Source organism: Amphibalanus amphitrite, unplaced genomic scaffold, assembly GCF_019059575.1.
Source record: "Amphibalanus amphitrite isolate SeventyFive unplaced genomic scaffold, NRLGWU_Aamphi_draft 000166F_arrow, whole genome shotgun sequence".
In the NCBI taxonomy this organism is placed as follows: Eukaryota; Metazoa; Arthropoda; class Thecostraca; order Balanomorpha; family Balanidae; genus Amphibalanus; species Amphibalanus amphitrite.
The window spans coordinates 814,698-837,773 of record NW_024881661.1 but is presented as its reverse complement, the minus strand read 5'-3'; the positions used below and the strand labels follow the sequence as shown (position 1 = coordinate 837,773).

The 23,076-nt window shown below is 54.0% G+C and overlaps 1 protein-coding gene across 3 annotated transcripts in view; it reads right to left on the bottom strand.

Moving 5' to 3' along the window:
• Nucleotides 1-7,453: 7,453 nt before the first annotated feature.
• The window catches only part of LOC122383537 (afadin-like), a 95,975-nt gene continuing 80,352 nt past the window's right edge, over nt 7,454-23,076 (bottom strand). For all 3 annotated transcript variants that reach the window (XM_043370050.1, XM_043370048.1, XM_043370049.1), the window contains exons 22-28: nt 22,715-22,854; nt 22,153-22,271; nt 11,758-11,841; nt 10,961-11,439; nt 10,345-10,536; nt 9,518-9,984; nt 7,454-9,030 (exon numbers count right to left, since the gene is read on the bottom strand). In XM_043370050.1, the coding sequence (XP_043225985.1) occupies nt 8,823-9,030; nt 9,518-9,984; nt 10,345-10,536; nt 10,961-11,439; nt 11,758-11,841; nt 22,153-22,271; nt 22,715-22,854 (1,689 nt within the window). In that variant the 3' untranslated portion in view covers nt 7,454-8,822. The remainder of the gene's footprint in view (nt 9,031-9,517; nt 9,985-10,344; nt 10,537-10,960; nt 11,440-11,757; nt 11,842-22,152; nt 22,272-22,714; nt 22,855-23,076) is intronic.

Sequence of the window (23,076 nt, the reverse complement as noted above, 5' to 3'; positions counted from 1 at the left end):
AGCCCGAGGGCGCTGCAGCTTTAGTTGGCGGCTCGCTGGAGAGCCAACTCAACTCATCGAAAAGAATTGTCTTCGTAGGTTTGCTGGCGGCCTGCTGTCTCGACAGGCTTAGTTGGTGACTTTAGTTGTAGGCTTAGTTGTCTTGGCGATTTAATTAGTGTCTGTCTTGGTATGATGCATGTGCAAAATTAAAAAAAAACGTAATTTTATTGTCGGTGATAAAAGTATCGCAGTAATCCGTGAACTGTGCCTGGTTCATTGGTAATTGTATGTTACTTATTCGCTTGGTTAAACATGGTGCGCTGCCCAAAGGCAACAAAGTTTCCCTTCCATCTCAAGGGGAATGAATAAGAGGCGTAGCCAGTGTGAGGTCAGAGGGTCATTTGACATCTGTCATGGGCCTGCTGTAGTCAAGCAAGACTGCGGACTTCCTTACATTGATACAAAGGATCGGAATGACGAGGAACGTCTCACGCTTTGTAGGAACGGAAAAACGTTTTACAAACTTACAGTTGTGTGGAACGGTGTCCGCCTACATGCCGGTTCCACAGAAGCAGTTTTTAAATTTCCTGATTTTGTAATAGTGAGGTCATGTGACCGACCTCAGACGACCCTGACAAAAGCTATGCAGGCTCTGATGATTCGGCCGGGTGTTTTTTATCATTCCGGGTCTTTATTTCAGTGCATTAGGGATCCCATGACACTGAGGGCGTTGCGAAGTTGCAACGTTTTTGAACCGTGAAGAGATACACTCATGACAACATAAGGCAGTGACCTGACCTGACCTAAAATTGCGGTTCGTGTATTCAGTTGCGACTTTGTTAAAAACCAGGCAAGCCAACTTTTAGCTATCTTTCACCGAAACGTTCTGAGAAATCGCGAGGAAAACGGCTGGACATGTATAGCACCAGCCGCTAACCAGCCACCTCAATCGGCTGGCGACGCTAAACCTGTCAACCGATGTTTGAATGCTTTAGTATGATTTTCGTTCGAATGAGAAGTAGTTCGGTTCAACCAAATTCACTTGTGACGAAATGGTCATGACTTGACATTAGGCCACCGAAAGAAAAAGTCCGAAATACATTCTTTATGCATCCCGTCATCCCAATCAATCGCTGAAAGCTTTAAAGTAAATAGCTTTTACGAGCATGCGGAACTACGGCGCGGCGAGCACATGCCTGTTTCTTTGTGGCGATGTCATCCATGACAGGACAGGCGAGGTTATTTGTGACCGGACCTGGTAAGTGGTGACAAGTGGAATTACCTCGGTCTGCAAGGTCCACGACAGGTTGGTAAACGTGTAGGGTAAGGTGCCTAATTAGCGATCATTTCCTATTTGCGACCTACCTCTCTACAGAAAACCTGGCAAGAGAAATCGGGATGAAAACAATGCCAAAAGGTATGCCATACTTTGGTTATCAAACTAAATTCTTTTTCGGTTGTCGATGCTTCTGGTGGGACGGTCTAGGGGAGTTTAGATAAAAATGACCAGTTTCTTATCCAAACACGTATGCATTTGGACCCTATCTGCTGAAAAGCGATGCACATTAACCCTAGAACGCCTAGGGGGGGGGGGGGTTGTATCAACCCCCCCCTTAGGTTTTTTCGAAGTGCACGCTAAACGGCTTGTCGTAGCGGGCTGAAATTTTCAATACCCTCTGGGGCAACCTTTGCGCATCTTTTGCCGAAAAAAATTGATCGGGTCATGTCAGGTCACGGAGTTATGACGTCATAAGAGGTACAGCCTCCGGCCGACAGTTACCAAACGTGTGCGCCGAATCCCTAGGTTTTCTGCCGGTGATACCCACATTGTTTGATGGATCATGATGAAACTTCCCATGCATGTTGGGGCAAGCATTGGCTATCGTGTGGTGCAAGAAAATTGACCGGGTCAGGTCAGGTCACGGAGCTATGACGTCACAAGAGGAACAGCGTCCGGTACTATTTTTGAAAAGCGCCCGAACCACTATTTTGCTAATTCTTGTCACCTCAATGGGAATATGCAGCAATATTAGCTTCTATAGGGAGCAAATGGACCTCCCAAATCCAAAAATACAATCAGATTTCAAAAATTTAAATTTTGATTTTTCGAATTTCTGCCGCCGACTGTGACCTTGCCGACTTCCGGCGCTCCCAACGCGCCATTTTTAGAGCTAGGGAAACGAAATACATACCAAACGATAGAGAATTGATCAAGGAACACGATAGTGCGATATCTCCCACCGTTTTGCCGCAATCGCCGCGGAAAGTTGAAAAAGTTTGATTTTTTCGGAAAATTTGACCTTTGACCGGTCATAAGTAGGTCAAATGTTGACCTAGGACCAAAAAATATACCACCAATCGCGAGATCTCGTTGAGAGCAATCCGTTGGTTTTTTCCGCTAAGCTCTACGACCTTCCGTTTCGAAACGCCAGGGGGGGAGGGTCGTAACAACCCCCCCCCCCTGGTCGTTCGTGTTATGAGAAATGGCCTGGTCGTGCGAGGGTTAACCCTCGCCGGCACAGGGGGGGGGGGGGGTGATGCAACCCCTCCTAAGGTTTTTCGCGAATAACTCGCGTAAAAAGCGGCCGATTGCGAAAAAAACTTTCAGTACCCTCGCATTGATCAATTCTGCACATACCCTGAAAATTTCATGACCCTGACCCAAATGAACTTTGACCTGTGACCTCTTTTCCGAGACCATGTTTGGCCGGAATCGCGATTCGGCGTATGTCGGCTCGCATTAGCCGCGCGTTTGCAAGCTTTTCGTGGTTTCAAACGTTCAAACATGTGATTTGATGTTGCTCCCATGCATAAGGGTGGGTGTTAAGGTCACCTGAAGGTCAGGTCAGGTCATTGACCTTGGTGACCTCGGTTCACTTTTTCGAGTTTTACATGTTTCTAGGCTAGTTTTTGGAGCTGAATTCGAATTTAGCAACCATTTGAACATTTACGAAATAGTTTTGGTGCCTTCGTAACATGTTACGAAGCTGTCAGAGGCGGATGACAGGTACTACGAATACCCGTCAAGACCCCTACCGGTTGACCTGACCTGACCTGACCCGACCTGGTCTAAACGCTTAACGACATCATCTGTGATCAAAACTAACACGATATTAGTGATCAGCACCCCGGAAAACCCCTCACCAGCCACACTTTAGACTTTCTAACAGGTCCCGATATTCCCGATTTTTGGGTCATTGACCTGACCTGGAAGGTCAACCGATGACCTAGTACCTTAAAATTGGGTATCATTGGCTTGCTCTCGTGACGGGCAACACGCTCGTTTTTTTCGCGAAGCTCTAGCTCCATCAGGGGCCAAACGCGAGGGGGAGGGTCGTACCCCCCCCCCCCCCCCCCCCCCCCACCCTTGTGCCGTCGAAGGACTCAAAATGGCCTGACCGGCGAGGGTTAAGATGATGCACCTTTTTTATTCTGAATCGACAATCCTTTTTCAATTGATTGCCGTTTTCCCGGAATGAATCGCTTTACTGTGCACTGAATGGTAGTAAATAGAGATGTCAATCGGATACCAACTTTTTGGTATACCGATACCAAACCGATACCAACTTGGTATTTGGTATTTCAATACTAATGTGTTTGGTGTTTTGTTGGTATTATGAACCCTTACTAATGTATAAGAGGCTAAGAAATTGGTAAAAAGTTGGCATTTCCGACTATTTCCCTCATTTTACAAAGGTGGTTCGGTTTCGGTATTTCCCCACGGTTTTGGTTGGTATTTGGTTTGGTATCGGTATTACGATTTTCTGCAATTGACATCACTAGTAGTAAAACATGTATCGGAACCCACATTTCCTATTTGCGCCCGACATGGTCGCAAATAGCTCGATAAGGGAAAGAAAGGGGAAAAGAGAGAAAATGAAAAAATGAAGTGTTGCTGAAGCTTGCGATGTGTGGCAAGTGATGCCAACTGTTTTCGCCGACTGCAGGGGTGCCGAATCCAGGGCGGGTCCCGAATATCATACGAGATAGCCCGTAAAATTTGGGTTTTGGCCTTCTTTTCGCCTTTGGTGCATCACGTGATCAGTTTTCATCTTCATTAAGTTGTTGGATAAACGCTCCTGTTCCAGTGATTGAGTGCTTTGGGAATAGGCTGCCTTTTTGGGATCATATTTCAACTTTTCGGGCGTCGATTTTTTTATTACTATTTTTATTATGGGAAAACCCATAGACCTATTAGCGACCCTCCCCGGTCGCTTATCGGGACGAGTTCCCTATTAACGTTTTTGCAATGGTTTGCCAAAATGCTCACTATAAATAAATTAGTGGATATTGGGAGAGAAAATAAGTAGATTTTTATAGAAAAATGAACGATCTATCCGAAAATTAAGCCAGTAATACAGTAGCACCCATAGAGCGTGAGCAATGACGGTTCAAATTAAGGGGGTCGCTAATTAGGCACCTTACCCTACGATAAGGTGACGCATCTCAGTTTCGAGATACAGATATGCGAAAAACCTCGAAGAGGGCTAAAACCACGGCGGGGGCTAGACGTTTTACCAGAAGATTAGACCTCAGGTCAAAGTCATGGTTACTGAAAAACTTAGCATTTATAGTCCATCCGTATTGTTATGTTGACCTCGATGTCCGATGATCGTACCGTGGCAGTGCCGCAGTAGTTGTTTCAAGCAAAAAATAATTATCAAAAGCCACTTTTTGGCCTTACATGACGATACATGACCTCGATAATAACGTGGGATCAGGTTTACAATCGTCTGACACTAACCCTCGCCGGAAATATCGTTTTTCTAGTTATATAGTCTCGCAAAAAAAGACAAGCATGTGCGCCGCTAGAGACGGAGCGATCGCTGCCCGATTATCAGGACAGGACTCAGGTCAACTGGTGACCTCTGAGGTCAGGTCGAGTACCCCAACGTACGGAATTGGCTTAGGTAGGTATGGCAAATAGCCTCGCCAAAAGGGATCGAAGCGCTGCGATTTCGGCACCATCGAATTCTTCATACTCAGGCGCGTCGAATGATACATATAATTTTGGTTGGATGAGATTAACTTAGAGAGTAGACTTCAGGTCAAGGTCAGGTCACAGCCACTCAGGTCACGAAGTTAGTCGAAAGATATATGTATAGCATGTCATTCGATCCGAAAAACCTTCCCGACTCCCGAGTCCATTGATACCTTTAACCCTATTAGTGGCAGGGGGGGGGTTGTTTTCATCCACCTCTCAGGTTTTTCGGGAATATCTCCGAAACCGCTGAAGCTACGATGCTGAAATTTTCTGACTTTTCCTAAAACTAAATTGGGCATATTCCCTGAAAATTTCAAGTTCATAAATTTACCAGGGGCGGCTCCAGAGCACTGGGAATTGGGGGGTCCTATTCGTGAAGCGAGTCATTTGGGCGAAGATCACGATGCTGATGTATTATAACTGTATGCACCAGTTTTACGAACAGTGAATATGTGATAACATATACAAAGTTATTGTGCATCCTCTTTTGACACGTTTTTGCTATAATAGGCGGATCCAGGCGTCCAAAAAGGGGGGGGGGGTTATGTTTTACCTCCCAACATAGGTGCCCTGACACCGCCTATGCATGACCAATACAATTGTAGTCGTTCTCTCATAAGAAAATTGTAACATAACAAGACCATTACCACCCTTTTTAGAAACAGTACCAACAAAAACCTTATTTACTATACTTTTTGTGTACCCCCAATCTCAATGATCTGTATCCGCCTATGATTTTTGAAAATGCATATTTTTAGGATCCATGTGAATTCCTGGTTCATTCTCTATCGATCGGCAAAAGTTGCGTTAAGATTGGTTCAGAAACCTGGCCGTGATAAACAGTCTAAAATGTATCTGCGATTTGCCCGTTTTTACCCCCCTCTACCCCCTATTGACATTTTTTAATTTTTATTTTTTAGAAATGTAGATCACGTTGAGCGAAATCGAATGCCGTTTGAATTTTGAAAATCAGCCCGTTAGATCTCGAGATATCAGGGGGGGTCGTAAGCAGCCCCCCCCTGCCACTAATAGGGGTAGCCAGGGGAGCCTGCCACTAATAGGGTTAAACCTCGCCCGGCGAGGGGGCGAAGGTTAGGGGGGGGTCGTACCAACCCCCCTCGCCGTCCGTGTTATGGAAAAGGCCCTCGCCTGGCGAGGGCTAACGAATCGCAAGCGCTATTCAATCGGGAGGTATTGAGGATCTTCTTATGAACTTAGTGACGTCATAAATGACATCATGCAAGGTCAACGATGCAAAAGTGAAACGTCGGACCTTGCAAGAAGTGCATGAAATCACAATTCCATCTGCTTGAAGCGGTTTAGCTCACCTCCAGCGCCAAAATAACAGTTTTCATATTTCCCCCAATTGACTTGTAATGGCGAGGTCAAGTAACCGACCTGACCTTAGATGACCCTTAGAAAAAAATATGAGATATACAGGTTGTGAGGCCTCTGGAGAATACTAGGTCGTATAAGTTTCATCTTTCTGTGAAATCTTCTCCAGCAGACTGAGGGTGTTGCGAATTTGCAACAGTTTTGGACCGCTCAGTTATGACGTCATATGTCAGTGACGTGACCTTAAAAATGCAGCTGGTGTCACGAAATCTTGCGTGAATCAATAGTGGCCAGGTTTCAGCTCTCTATCGTTCCGAGAAATCGCGAAAAAAGTAAGGGGCCCTTACTTTTTACTTTTTTCTCTCACTCTCACTCGGCCGGCGAGGGTTAAAACATTCAACGGAAACCTATCGTGCCAGGTAGAGACAGAACAGAGCGTTCATAATGGCATTTGTGTAAAACGAGGCACAAGCTTCACTAGCTCCCATTGCTTGTCCCGTGTTCCTTGCTAATGGAAGGTAATCGAAAAAAAAATGACGAGACTGTGAAGATACACAGGGATTATTTGCATGTTCGAGGCCATACAGATATTCACAAAATGCACCCGTTTGACCTAGTTCAAAGGTCATTCACAGTTAGATTCTGCTTTATAATATGACCTCTGGCCATCTTGACGTTTTTGCCTGACGGGGTTCGAACTGAAGTTCCAGTTAAATAACCAATTGATGTCCGACGTCACACGTCACATGACAGAAAACTGTAAAAGATTAATGCAATGTGGATGTTCTACCCGTTTTGGTTCGTGGGGTATGTCGCACCTTGCCAACCTGATAAGGATTAAGAAACCGACGAGCGCGACCGGCGGACAGTACAATCTCCTCGCTGACGTGAGCCCAGCGCCATCTGCACACTGCGGGCAGTCGTGGTCTAGCCACCAGCCCCAGAAGCGCACATAGAGCTTGCGCTCCAACCGATACGGGCTTGCCTATCAATAAAAAAGCAAACAAAACAAAACGTGAAATCCAGCAGGCACGAATCGTCATGAATACAAGTTCTCGCCAACCAAGCCAAGCCATCGTCACGTCTCGCCCCCACAAGCTCGCTATGCCCACATCACCATTTCCCACTTCCCCTCCCGTCCAAACTCAGCTCAGTCGTGTGTTTTCGTGTATTTGCTCAGCAATAACAATTCTCTCTCCCGATTCGCGTCGCGGTCGGTGCGCGGCGCGGGGTGCGCGGGACGTGCACTATGAGGATGACGTGTGTAACGCGCGTGTGACGTGAGGTGAATGTGAGGCGCGCGCGGGTGATATCGAGTGTGACGTGCAGCTAATCCACTGCCGCGTGACGTGACGTCACTCCAGCGGCGTCACTGTCAACATGATCAGACTGGGAGTGGACGACCTGACAACTCAATCACAAGCCGTGACCGTGAGTGAGACAAAATCGTCAGGCAGCAATAAATAACCATGCAAAAGCCACAAATCTCTGCATCCTATTGCTATACAACAGGGAATCTCAAAACGTCATCTAAGGTAAGTGGAATAAAACAAGAGCGACTGGAATTGTCGTTTCGGCTCTACAAAATGACAAGGGCAAGACGGCTCAAGCACAGCCATAGGGGCACATAGGAGGGAATATCGCAGAGGGACCGTATCAGTGGCCGCGAGTTCACAAGTCGAGACAAGCTGCCACTAGTGTGACGGAGTTGAAACAGACACACAGTCGACCACAGATATGTCCGATAGGACGAGATCACATGATAGATCACTCAGAGATATGACGGACAGAGAAACGAGATGACATGTCAGACCTAGATACTGTCATGGAATGACAGATCTTCGGGTACAAATGAGAACACATTGCGGCTGGTGCGGGCGGACAGAGACTGCCATTGCCGGCGGAACGGTGCTGCCTACAGCTGCGGAATTGCGACCGGCAAAAGTCCGGTACTCTAACCGGCAAGGACCAAATCTCCAATGGAAGGGGTACACAAAACTAAGATTCTCCGCAATTGCTTTCATACCGCATGAATATGAGACAACACTGCTAAAACACGATCCCAAGACGGACAATAACTTAGAACCTGCTAGCAGTGCATCATAGTCCTACTTGGGCCAGAAACAGGAATCCCGACATCGACAAACATTTCACCGCCGCATCATACAGTGCACAGACCTCGACAAAGCATCGTAACAAAACGTATTACAGTATACTGACCACAGGCTGGCCCCGTTGTCTTAACCCGGGGGTCCTCTAACACACTGCATCAACGTCCGGATTGCGAGCGGCGGTGACGACTCAACCGCTCACGGTTCTTGCAGTTCATACAAGGTCGCAGAGAACCACAAATCACTCAGTTGGACCATCTCATGACCGGAAAACTCATCACTCACACCTCCAAAAGTCAGCCACAGAAGAACTAATCCCGCAGTCTCCGTCCTGCATAGACAGTTGACGAGGCTCACTCCACTCTCACTCTCACTCACTCATGTACTCTCTGAAACTCTACAGCGACGACTCAGGGCGCCGCCCGGCCGCCAGCCTTCAGTTCAATCTCTCGCTGTCGGCTGCTGCTTGTCGAGCGTTGATTGGGCGTTCCCGGCTCGCCCGACTCGACAGCGAACATCTTCATCTTCTCTTTGAATGAGAGCCGCTCGGGGAGCGGACTGCCGGCCGGCCGCTGGTGGCTGTTCTCCAGCTGGGCCAGACGGCGAGTGCGCGGGTCCCTGTCGAGAGGAGAGGGGCGGGAGGGTCACTAAAAATACACACAGGAGGCTCAACACGTCAAGTGATGTGTCAGTCTTCCACCTATCCCAGACATTAATTGACTACCGCTGCTACCCAAGTACTCCACTACAGCTTTATCCTCATGAGCAGATGTCAAAGAACCTAAGTCAAACACGGGTATAAGGCAGCCGATTACGTCTCACGGCTCACCACAAACCATCTCAGTCACTAAAGCTAATGTGTGCTGTTGGGAGTCTTTGGGCTGCCGCTTCAACTTAGGTATTTCGTGGTAGCAAGCAATGGAATGGTTATTAATGTGCCTGTAACTTTGCTACGTGGTTTTAACTAGATATTTTAGGTTTTTATCTCGTCTGTATATGACGTGGAAACCACAAAACCCATTGTACGGAGGTTCCGAATAAACGTCTGTCTATCTGTCTGTCTAGGTAATGAAGCACCATTCAGGTAAGCACTGTAGGTACTCACCTGTACACCTCCTGGGCGCCGATGACCCCCGGTGTGGACACCACGTTCAGCGTCACGGGCGGCTGTTCGGGCCGCTGCTCCGTCTCTGTCTCCTCCTCTGGCTGCGGTGACGGCGGCGACTCCGGCTCTGTAAACTGCACTCGGCGCGCCGCCGCCGGCTGACCGTTCTGCTGACCCGCCGGACTGCCGCCGCCCACCGCCGCCGCCATGATAGAATACGACACAGAGCGGACGGGCGGCGGCGGCGGCGGCGGCGTGGCCAGCACAGCGTCCAGCCGCTGGCCGGCCTGCTCCTGCGCCTGGCGCCGCTGCGCCTCCTGCAGGATGCGCCGCTCGGCCGCCTGCGCCTCCTCCAACTCCTGCTGCATGCGCCGGATCTCCTGCTGGCGGGCGTCGAGCGCGGAGCCGGAGCCGGGACCGGAGCCGGTGCCGCCGCCCGTGCTGCTGCCGCCGTCACTGGACGACAGCTGCCGGGTAGGGAAGAGAAAGAATAGACGGTCAGACCAAGCACTCAGTTGAAAACGACTCTGAATGAATGATTATACCACCACGCACAAATCTGACGAAGGGCAGAACGAAATAAATGATACCCAAACAAGGGTAGCGAGGAAGCTGCAAGTCAAAAAAGTATTACCCACTCCTATAACGTCCAGTCAATTGCATGCTTTACACATCGCATGCGCATAGGAGCTTCGAACCGATATGACCTCTGCCACATATAAGCACAGCGTTATGCAGTAACTGCCCCCAAAACGTACCGTCTCGGTCCTCTCACTCCGTGTTGAGACGTCCACCCTCTCACACCCCACCCGTCCCCACTCTCTCACCCCGTTCAGCCGTCCGTTGACCCGGTCGGCCGGTGCCGGTGTGGGCCCCGGCGAGGAGATCTGAGGCTGCCAGTGTCTCTCCGGAGTCCCGCCGACGGTCGAGTGGCGCAGCAGCAGGTTGTTGGAGCTCGTGTTGTCCATCGGCAGGTAGCGCAGGTGGTCGTGCTCAGACACTGAGCGAGCCATCGCCATCTGAGGGAGCAGGGTAGTCATGTGTCATTGACGTTCGTGGAATTATGGCTAACTATTTACTTCAAGGCATGCATCACTTAACGCCGAATGTCATAATTCACAACCACTACAGTGAAGAGACCGTGTAAATACTGGTGGGGCTCTCGAGCTTGATAATCATGACACGTGACACCCAACGTACAGGACTTGAAACCAATGTAATGTGTTTTGAGCGAAATTACAGGGTGTCCATTGCTACACACGAGTCTCAGCGAACGCTCAAAACCACTGTATGCCTCGCTGCATTAGCTAAGCCATCCAGCGCTAAACAAGCGAGTCAAATGGCCGTGAAGCATAATATCAACGGCCTCAGCTCTATACCGACCATACCGTCGCATGGCACTGCTCTTTGGCCACACTCCTGGTAAGTAGTAACGACACCCACCTGTGGCGGCGCCCCGGGCGGCTGGTACTGGTAGTGCACCAGTGGTGACGCCGGCTCCGGCTGGTGCAGCGACGACTGGTGCTGGTGTCGGGGCGGCGTCTCCGGCAGCTGGTGCAGCGAGCCGTGGTGCTGGTGCAGCGAGCCGTGGTGCTGGTGCCGCGGTGGTGTCTCCGGCAGCTGATGGAGCGAGCCGTGGTGTTGGTGTCTGGCCGGCGAGGGCGGGTAGCGCAGCGACTGCTGTCCCGGCGGCGTCTCGGTGGGCGGGTGGCGGTACGGCGCGGTACCTCCCGCGGTACCAGCCGCAGTACCGACCGGCTGGTACCGGTACTGGTGCAGGTTCTGCTCCGACCGCGCCCGGCTCGGTCGTGGCGGAGTGACGAGCGCTGCTCCGGCGGCTGACAGTCCGGCAGGGGCGGCCGGCCGCGCGGGGCCCGGGCCGGACCGTACCGGGGAGAGCTCAGAGCCGCCACCGGCCGCAGCTGGAACATAGGAGTTAGATGGTCAGAGGCTAGTCAACAGACACAACGCTTCTGACGGCGAGAGGCATAAATCAGCATCGGCCGAGACGAAACAGCCCAAAAAAGTACGAAATCAGCTGCACAGGACATACTAGTAGAGCAGGCGTCACAATTAAAGCTCCTTTTCGAAAAGTTCACTGGACGGGCTAGCCATCATCCGAAAAATTTTGACCAAATACTGACTAGTGAATACATTACGCACTGGCCATATCCAACAATTTGTAACGATGACCAGGGGGAGAAGTTTTCCCATTCTCTTCTATTGCTGTTGGTACTCACAGTTGAGCGAAGGCACCGACTTGGAAGCCTGTATCCTGGCCTGGTGGATGGCCGCCGGGTCCCTACTGCTGTCCCGAGGCCCGCCTGAAGCACGGACAGACTTCGTCAGTACGGGGTAACGACAGTGGCAATAGGGGGCAGACGTGAGGGGTAAATCACAGAACAGAATCCGGTAGGATAGTATCATTCGCTGCGTAGGCAGATAGAACAGCGATTAATCGGGCTGATGGCAACGCCATTTTGATACCAAACGACCAAAGATAATTTTACTCATTTTCTCGAGATGGCATGAATGAAACACACGAACAAAAGAAACACACAAGCTCGAATAAAACAAAAGTTATCCAAATTGAAACATCAAAAAGGTCGACACAAGGGAACAAGAAAAGGGCAACAGCAAATGCCAAGCGAGACGTTACAAGCTATTGTATGCAAAACGACAACTGAGGCCTGTTTCACTAACAAATAAAGTGTGTAATTACAAAGAAAAAACTTGAGTTTAAAAGAAATATTTACCAACATTTGAAATTTGGATTTCACGAAACCTCCGAGCATGAATTTTGAGTTTAAAATTTACCAACTTTTTTACAAGAAAAAAGTTTGTAAGAAACATCGAAATCGCAAACTTTCTGTTTCACGAAGACCAAAAACTTGAAAGAAAACGTTGTACTTACAAACCCGAAATTCCAGTGGCTCTTACGTTCGGAATTTTATTACTTTTTGTGCAATGATGCAAAGCAATCAATTATTTAAAACAAATATGATATGCTGAGTCATTATATGCTCTTTTTTACTTAGCACAATCCCTACGAACCAGCTACGAGCGATAAATAAATATCGTCATGTTTTGTCATTCGCGCGCCATAATTGCATTCAACAGTCTTCTGCTGTCAAATGTTTTGCGTGTTATTTTCTTTCAATAATAAGATATTGTGAACTATCATTTATACCATTCAGAAACAGCATCATTATTTATAATTTATTCATGCATTTTTTGACATGAATACTAGACATAATTTGATAAAATGAAGCAATATCTGTAACATGTTATAGTTCTTGATTAAAAACATTTTTACTGTTTACAAGTTTTTTTGCAAACTCTTTTTATCGGAGGTGCCGCTGGTGATGAAGTTTAGTGAAATCCGATTTTACATAGTTTGCAAAAATACTTATGAATTGTAAAGTTCAAACACTTGTAATCGCAAGTTTTTAGTGAAACAGGCCTCTGATGACGGAGGATCGGAAAAATGAAACACAGAGTGACAAAATAAACAAACTAAACACATCAATTACAACGTAGTGCTCATTTATCATCGCAGTCACATCAAATACAAAGTAATAATTGCAGTCATTCCGTCTCAAAATAATAAAAAGCAGAACATACAGCGACTCTGCGAAATAAACATCAATCCATCAAACAAGACATGTGCAATGCAGGAAGATCTACGACATGGAGTCACGACTCAAACGTTCTTGGACCCCCAAATAAATCAACAAAACATAACTGGCATGCCTCATTCCAACTGCAGCAGGTTTGAGCCCGCCTAAAACCATCCATCCCTCACAACACAGACACAGAGAGGGCAGGGCAAATACACAGACACAAGGGGCAGGACGTGCAGTGCTGTCTCACTGAGTCGTCGGCCGTTCTTCAGTATTCCCCTCAGCGGTCGGTAGCGTCGGCGCGGCTCTGGACTGCCGTCGCTCTCGCTCAGTTCGGGGCACGAGCGGGCTAGCCGGGCACGCTGCAGACTGGCCGCGGCTCGTCGCCGGCCCGGCCGTCGCCGCCGCTCGCCGGGACTGGCAGAGGATGAGTCGGCCGCACCCGGGCTGGCCGGTGGAGAGCCAGGCCGGGCGCCGTCCACTGGACTGGCGGACGTCAGGGCCGGGCTGGAGCTGCTGCCAACCAGCCGCTGCTGCCGCTCGTCAAAGTGCCATGACGAACCGGGACCGGCACTGGGCGGCTGGCGCGAGCTGTTATTATTATACTGCTGTTCCTGAGAGCGAGCCTGACTGCTAGTGTTGTAGGAATCAATAGAGGCAGCAGACGGCTTGTAGTTGCAGTTTGTGTCCGTCTGAGATTTTTCTACACGGCTTGCATTCTGCTCGTATCCCTGTGTCGGATTTGACGCGGTGACTCCAAACTGCTGCTCGCCTCCGCACTGGACCGAATTCTGCGACCCATACCGTGCCTTTGACTGCTGTGGTTGCAACAGTTGCTGCTGCTGGGATGTGGTAGGGTCACCACTACGACCTCGCACCTCCCCCGCTGACACCGGCCGGTTCAGCCCCTGAGGTACCGCATCACCACGCAGCTCCATGGCCGAGCGAACTCCTTTCGCCGCCGGGAGTCGCGGACCGGCCGGGTACACCTCATCCCTCCTCTTGGACCGTGGCGGAGGCAGCTGCCCGCGCGGCGCCGGGCTGACGAACAACTCCGACACAGATCCATCCTCCGACTGACATGTCACGCTCGTACATGGCTGCGAGGCGCGCCGGTCGGCGGTAGGCGAGCGGAGACCTCCGCGCGGCCTGCTCAGTCGTCCGCCGGCCACCGGTGAGGTCGGAGCCGCTGGATAGGAGAGTCGTCGTCCATTACGGCCGGCCCGGCCCGGCGATAGGTCGCGGAGATCGTTCGGGTTGGCGAACGGCGGCGGTGAGACGGGCAGCCCGACGAAACGGTCACAGCCGGCGTCCAGGCGCCGGGAGTTGGGGGACGGAGAGCGGCCTGTGATGACGTAGGTGGAAATGACGGGGGCGCGGTTAGACGGGGATGTTGTGAGTCACATGGACATGTTAGTGTAAAAGCAGGCGTTACAGGTGGTCCAAACGACATTAGTATTGGCATCAGAGCAATTAGTCCCTTCACCAAAGCACGCAAGAAGATACGAGCTGTTAGCTCCATATGCAATAGGCATAATACACCTTTTTGCGTTAGCTTTTGACCATTGGGCAAAACATTTGTACACATTCGCCATATAGGTGGCGTTACAAATGGGCGGTTGGTCACAAAGAATTACCATTGTGCAAAACTATTCGGCGATCTTTCTCTACAACTCGACATTGAACGAATGGTTCAACATTGTGCAAAACAAATCGTCAATGGTCGAAACTATTCGTCATATGCCGAGCTGGCTCCCTCTATGCCGAAGTCTGGCGAACTGTTAAACTGTTTTGCAGATCGTTCATTTCAGTGATCAATCTGTTTTCAGGCTTGTGCAAAGCACCCTTCTAACCGGTCGCTAGCGGTGTGCCAAATTTGAACGCAATCGGCCCAGCCCTTCCTGAGATCTGGAAGCGGCATTCTGCACGTGCGCACGTGCAAACGGGGCCCAAAATGACTTTTGCACGGCACCCTACTAACCGGTCCCCAACCGTGTACCAAATTTGAGCGCAATCGGCCCAGCCGTTCTCGAGATCTGGAAACGCCCCCTGCACGTGCGCACGTGCAGTAGCACCCTAACCGCAACACATGGGAATGCATTGCCTGGTGGGTGCCTACCTGTATGCCAAGTTTCAGCGAAATCGCCCCAGTAGTTACCGAGTTACTGAAATGGGAACAAATTTGGCACCTCTTCTTTTTGTATTTTGCACGTGCAATGGGGGTGACCCACATGCATCGAGAGTATCTTATTTTTGGTAGAAGGGATGGTGCTACCCTACAAAAATTACCGCAAGTCAATCGCCCAAGCGGCTGCTGAGATATGAGCCTCTCAAAATCACTACTTTTGTAAAACAGCTTGAACACCCTTGACTTTTCACGTGGCACGTGCCACGACGGTCACTGAGATGTATCAAAAGTAGTCAATTACGGGGTAGAAGGGATGGGGCTACCCAGCAAAAAAGACCGCAGGCCAATCGGTCCAGCGGTTGCTGAGATATAAGCCTCTCAAAAGCGTTACAGGCCGGGCCGGGCCGGGCCGGGCCGGCCGGCCCGGCCATACTGAGATTTTTCCGTTATATTGAAAAGACTCGCTTCGCTCGCTGCGCTCGCTCGCTCGCTGCGCTCGCTCGCTCGTAATAACTCGGTAATTACTGGGGCGATTTCGCTGAATCGCCCCAGCGAAATCGCTGGGGCGATTTCGCCGGGGCCGGTATGTATCAAGGAAGAGGTATTTTTCAACGGAAGAGAGGTTCCAGACACGGGCGTCGTCGAAGGACTGGCAACTCTAAGGAGAAGCACTAAACTAATCTCGCGAATACCTAAAGGCGTAAGGCCCCTGGTGGCCGATGCCCTATGCAGCGCCTTAGAGGATGCCCTTAAGCTACGCACAATCTGCGCGTGGTGGACCTTTCTGTCTTTCGCGTTCTTCGCGCTACGCACACCAGGAAAAGGCGATAATAATGTCAGTGCCGCAGCGAGCATCAGGCAGCAGCTCTCCAGCCCCAACCAAACTATGACACCAAACCTGCTTCCCGAACCACCAACAAATGACTCAGCACGAGAACATCAAAAGCCTGCCACTGACGCCCTGGCCCGTCGGATCCTCGGGAAATGTGCAGATGGCGACATCCGGGCGGCCCTAAGGCTACTGACCTCGGACGATACAGTTGCCGAGCCTGACGCCGAAGTAATCGCCGAGCTAATGCTGAAACACCCAGCTGCTCCCAAGGACGAGCTTCTGCCGCCACCGCCCGCCCCATCAGACCCAGGGCCGCTCACGGTGACGCCGGAGGAGGTGGAGGCCGCTATCAACTCGATGCCTCCGGGATCATCAGCAGGCCTAGACGGCATCAGGCCGCTACATCTACGCCAGCTTATCTCCAGGGAGGCGGCTGAGAGCGGCCGCCGTCTTTTGCACTCTTTGACGGTACTCACCAACCTGGTGCTGGCCGGTGAGGTGCCTGATTGTGCCAGGGACGCCCTTTTCAGCGCCTCACTATGCGCACTCAGGAAGAAGAGCGGCGGATTGCGGCCCATTGCAGTCGGGAGCGTCTACCGACGCCTGCCATCCCGCATCGGAGCACGCTTCGTGGCAGACAGCCTTGGTGCCGAACTCCGTCCTGTCCAGCTCGGGGTAGGAACGCCCCTGGGCTGCGAGGCGGCGGTCCATGCAACGCGCAGTTTCATTGAAGCCAGCCGACAGTCAGCTGCTCCACACGTGCTGGTCAAACTTGACGTGTCAAATGCTTTTAACACGGTGCGGCGCGACGTCTTCTTGACCCGCATTAGGGAGCGATGTCCGGAGGTGTACTACCTAGCCTACCAGGCCTACAGCTCACCCAGCCCACTCATCATCGGAGGGCAGACCATCGCTTCGGCCTGCGGTGTCCAGCAAGGCGACCCGCTCGGACCGGCCGCGTTTGCTATCGCCATTGACTCCTGTGCCAGAGCAGTGTCAGCACCTCTGAACATCTGGTACTTGGACGATGCAACGCTGGCCGGTCCAGCCAGCGCGGTCGCTGCTGACATCGCAACACTTCCAACAGCGCTGGCAGCCGCTGGTCTCTCACTGAACGCGGCCAAGTGTGAGGTGGCCTTCATTGGCGCTGAAGATTCGGACCACCGCGACGCTGCCATCAGCGCCATCTGCTCTGCGCTGCCTGACGTCAAAGAGACTGAGCTCACAAACCTATCTCTGCTTGGCTCTCCCCTGACCGACGGCAGCATAGGAGCAGCAGGGGAGGCAGCCTCTGCTATGGTGCAACGCCTCTGCACCCGGCTGCGCGAGCTAGACAGCCACACTGCGGTGTTTTTCTTGGCGCACCACGTATCGGCACCGCGTCTGACGTACCTGCTGCGCTCCGCACCGGCGTTCAAAGCCCCACACGTACTCCAGGCTACTGACGAAATGGTGCGCAGCACACTAGAAGCGGTCTGCAACGTGGCCATAAACCCTGCGGCATGGGAGCAGGCGTCGCTTCCAGTGAAGTTCGGCGGCCTGGGCATCCGGTCAGTCGAGGCACTGGCGCTACCAGCGTACATTGCGTCGGTAAACGCAGCACGCCCCCTCATCCGTTCCATCTGTCCGAGTGTGACTGATGAACTCTCAGACACCTTGGAGACCGCAGTCAGCGCGTTCCTTCATCGCACAGGGGTGGACCGACAGCAGCTGCCGGACGGTGAGCTGGTCAGTAGTCAGCGCGCGTGGGACACCGTCGCCTGTACGGTGGTCCAAAGTCGCCTACTGGTACCAGCCAACCAGATCGACCGAGCTCGGCTCATCGCCGCCGGCCAGCCGCACACAGCGGCCTGGATCCAGGCGGTGCCGGTGCCGAGTCTCGGGCTTCACCTCGACGACGAAACCGTCCGCGTCGCTGTGGCCCTGAGACTCGGCGCCCCGGTTTGCGAGCCGCATCGGTGCCGTCTGTGTGCGCGCCCCGTCACCCCGCTGGGACATCATGGCCTCTCCTGCCAGAAAAGTGCGGGTCGCCACTCGCGTCATGCCCACTTGAACGACGTGGTGCGTCGCGCTCTCTCCGGCGCTGGCTTTCCCGCCATTCTGGAGCCAGTCGGCCTCGACCGGGGCGACGGCAGACGACCGGATGGCATCACCGTCTTCCCCTTCCGCGAGGGCAAGTGTCTGACGTGGGACGCGACCTGCGTCGACACTTTCGCCGACCACATAGCGGTGGAGTCCGCACTGAAACCGGGTGCAGCTGCAAGGCAGGCCGAAGAGCGAAAGCGGCAGCGTTATGCGGACCTAGCCAGGAGGTATAGCTTTGTTCCGCTGGCACTGGAGACAACCGGTGTCTATGGTCCGGCCGCCGCCGCCTTCGTCCAGGACCTGGGGAGACGCCTGGCAACCTGCACGGGTGAGCGTCGCGAGACGGAGTGGCTGCGACAGCGGCTGTCCGTGGCCATCGCTCGCGGCAACGCGGCCTCCGTCCTCGCCACCGCTCCCCAATCTGGCATAGAACAAGCAGGCCAAACCCGCAGGGCTGCCTCCACCGCTGGGAGCAACCCAGGGACGACGCGCCGGTGGCCGCGGAGCCACGCGGTAACGGCGGCTACGCCTAGCCGCAACCCACTGGACGACCCCGAGCTGGCGCAGTACCTGAAGCCACGCGCCGCTCCCCGGTCAGTCGATGAGAGTGTGGCAACTACTCAGGAGCTGACCGACCAGCTCCTGAGCATCGCGCCCAGCTGCTCCGGAGTGTCGCCAGGGTCGCCTCGCCCCAATCGGCTGGCCACCTACGCATCGCTGCTGGCTGAAATGAAACGGGACGCAGTGTCGGGGTCTCAGTCGGAGCTGAGCCTGCCGCGGATCCCGGGCACCAGCCGCCGCGCCCGGCAGAAGCCAGCCGCCGGCGGTGACCGGTCGAGGTCGCGCGGTGTCTCGCTGCCGCCGGCCGTGCCGACCTCGCGCTCCCGAGCCTCGCTCCGCCGGCAGTCGTCCACTGGGGCTCGGGGGCGCCGGCGGACGGCGGCGGACCGGGAGGAGGAGGACAGGAGAGAGGAAGAGGACAGAGAGAGGGAGGAGGACAGGAGAGAGGAAGAGGACAGAGAGAGGGAGGAGGAGAGGAGAGAGGAAGAGGAGGAGGACGGCGAGAGCCTACGACCGAGTCTGGAGGGCCGCCCTGCTCTGCAAGATGGCTCGGCTGGGAGTCCCCGGCTGTTTCATCAAGTGGCTGAGGGCCTTCCTGTCGGACAGGCGCGCCCGCGTCCGCTGGGGCGCTGCCCGCTCAGACCTCAGGGTCTTCCAGGAGGGCCTCCCCCAGGGCAGCGTGCTGGCGCCGCTCCTATGGCTGGTCTACGTTAATGACATCGACGTAGCAATGCCGGAGCACGTCTCGCGGTCTCTGTTCGCGGACGACGTGGCACTGCTGGCATGCGCCCCCACTGCCAGAGAGTGCGACGCCCTCCTCCAGCCCTGCCTGGACGCGGTGGACACGTGGCTGCGACGCTGGAAAGTCACGCCCAGCGTGACGAAGTGCACCGCCACCCTGTTCACTCTCGACCCAAGAGAGAGCGGAGGGAAGGTCAAGCCGCACCTGACGCTGCGCGGAGAGGAACTGCCCTACTCCCGCAACCCGACCTTCCTGGGCATCAAGTTTGACCCCCAACTCACCTTCGCGGACCACATCGACGACCTGAAAGCTAAGATGTCCCGACGGAGGCGATGCCTACAGGCACTGGCCGGAAAGACCTGGGGAAGCCACCGCCGAACCATCAGAGCGGCCTACATCGGCTATATCCGGGCCCTATTCGACTACGGCGCAGCCGTCTTCGGGACATACGCCGCCCCGTCGGTAAGAGGACGCCTCGAAGCCGAGCAAAACAAGTGCGCCCGTGTCATCACCGGCTGCCTACGTGCGACCCGGAAGGACGCCCTCCTGGCCGAGGCTGGTCTCCCGACACTCTCGCTTCGGGCCCTACAGCTGGCAGGCACGGAGTACCAGCGTGTAATCCGTCTGCCCCCGAGCGACCCGGGCAGGTCCCTCTTCCGAAAGGAGGTACAGCCGCGCCTCCAACACCGAGCCTACAAGGCATGGCAAAGAACACGCAACGACGCCACCGCCGCGGGAAGACCGCCGCCCAAGCCACCAGACGAGACTGCAGCACTCCCTCACCGACCGTGCCTCAGGAGGGTCGGCAAGTGGCTCGCCGAGGAGGCAGGAATCGAGGAGCTCCCGGTGGAACCCATGGCGTTCTACAGCTGCGACCCGCCATGGCTGGGCCACCGCGGCGGCACCACCTTCAGGGTAGACCTGCCCGTGGCCACCCGCCGGTCGGACCCGCCTGCAGTCCGCAGGGAAGCTGCCCTGCGAGCCATTGCAGAGCTCCCGCAACCGGATGTTACTATCTGGTCGGACGGCTCGGCTCGCGGCGGGATGGAACAGGGCGGCGCAGGCGCGCTGATCCAGTTTCACCACCTCAACAAAGAAGAAACCGTGCGCGCTCCTGCAGGGGCGGTCTGCTCCAGCTTGAGAGCAGAACTGACCGCCATGCGCGAGGCGCTCGCGGCTGTGGCCGGCCTGGAGGACGGGGAGCTGGCATCGATCAAGTCGGTCCGCCTCCTCACCGACTCAAGGTCTGGGCTACAACTACTCGGCCGCGGCCCAGCTAGCCAGACCATGGCTCTGGCCGCCGAGGTCTGGAGGCTGCTGAACACCCTCGCCGAGAACGGCACCGAGACGGTGCTCCAGTGGGTGCCAGGCCATGCCGGGCTGGACGGCAACGAGACCGCCGACCGCCTGGCTGGCGAGGCCACGGCGGGCGACCAAGATAGCGCACCGATTGACCTGTCCAGTGCGCGGGCCGCCGTCGCGCGCCATGTCCGGGAGCTGTCGCGACGGAGGACAACCGCTGCCCACCCGCACCCCACGCCTGGCCATGACTCCCTGGCGCGCTGGGGGTCGGTGACGCTGTCCCAGCTGAGGACCGGCACATCACCGCTGACCCGCGACACGCTCTACAAGATTGGCCTGGCAGCCAACGACGAATGCCCCGCGTGCGGGGAGCCCGACAGCGTGACGCACCTGCTGACCGATTGTCCGGCCTATGAGGCGGCCCGCCGCCGCCGCTGGGGTGTCGACCCTCGCCTGGTCGACGTCCTCGGCGGCCCGGCGGCGAGGGTCGTCGACTTCATCGAGGGTGTCGGGCGGACCGAGCCGCCGCTCGACCCGCCTGCGCCGCCGCCCCCCTGAGCGGGCTGGCGGCGGGATGCAGAAGAAGAAGAAGAAGAAGGACGGGGAGAGGGAGGAGAGGCCGGGAGTCAGGGTGGACTCGGCGTATGGCTCGGACGCTGCCAGCCCGCCCGTCAACAGGTTCCGTCTCACAGAGTCCGAGTACCTCAAACCAAAGGAGACTCCCCGTGAGGTGGTGCGTGTGGACCTGGACAGCGACGCCGGCGGCATATACCGTCACCACAGCACCTCAGAGGAGCAGGCCGACGAGCCGCCCGAGGCGCCCGACCTGGACACAGAGGTGCCGCTCGACCTGCGGCCCGCCACACAAGTCAACGAGGAGCTTATCGTAACCCACTGACGGCTGCCAGAGGCGGAACGAGACCTCACTCACCGATATCCATACGGTGTCCAGTTTGCGTACAAATTACCGTGTGTGACTACGTTTCGGATTGTAACTCGTTCTATCGAAATGTTTTGTGTGTACCTAATACACTTATCTGTTTTCCTGAATGGCTGAAATGAAACGCACCACGCCGGAATAGTTGCGCTCAATGCCGATTGTCGAAATGGCTCCTCAAACAGTTTTGGCGAATGGTTGAATTCAAATGCAAAAAGGTGTATTAAGTGTCAGCTGGCAATCCACCATTGTATTCTGCGCACATTGCAAACCACCCCTAAAGCAAATTGACTGATCCACCCCTTTCATGTTTTCACTCAGCTAAGACGAAGCCGCACCACCCTACCTCAAAATGGAGCCCGAGTTTCACCAATGCCCTTCACCATCATGCACCCAAGCCTCCTACCGCCTCAGCGCTCACCCACCTCTGGTCATGACGGGCGATGGCTGCGAGAGCAGAGTGGTTAGACCGTGGTAGGCGGCCGCCTGTTTGGCCACCAGCAGGTTCACCACGGGTCCGGTGCGGGTCATGTACTCGGCGGCCCTGGAAGAGAGGGGTGGGTACAGGAATCAACAACTCGTATGACGATCAGAATCCTGCAGCGTTCAGCACAGCCCATCACTAATCGTAACCATCATCGTTCTAGGCTGATTTAACACACCATACCAAAATCTACTACATCGCCTCACGCCAACCCTCCCCTAACTTACCCCTCTCCATCCAAACTCACATGTCTTGTTGCGAAATTCAGGATCAGGATTTGTCCGTCCACATAAGCCCTCCGAATAGCCCTTCCATCCCCCCCCCCCCCACACACACCTCGCCCCGACTCACTGTTCCTGTGACACTCCGATCAGACTGTGTATGACAGGCCTCCCCTTCCCCTCCCCGACTCACTGTTCCTGTGACACTCCGATCAAGCTGTGTCCGTCCACCTAAGCCCTCGCAATAGCCCTCCCATCCCCTGTCCCCTCGCCCCAACTCACTGTTCCTGTGAGACGCCGATCAGGCTATGTCCGTCCACCTCACACAGCTGGTCGCCGGCCGACAGTCGCCCGTCCAGGTCCGCGGCGCCGCCTCGCACCACCGATTTGATGTAGATGCCAGGCCGGTCCATACCCGCTCCCTGCGCCATCAGAGGTTGGTGAGGACGGGATGGGACGGCCAATGATACTTGGAAGCCATGGATGTTAGCTTGTAGTTGACTGCCCGCTTTAATGACAAAAGTTTAGCAATTATTATCAGGAGAGTGGGCGGCGACTTTATACTCATTAACATGATTCTCTCATTCATCAATTTTAACTTTGTACAAAGATGTGTCGCAGTATACACATACGAGAAACTACAT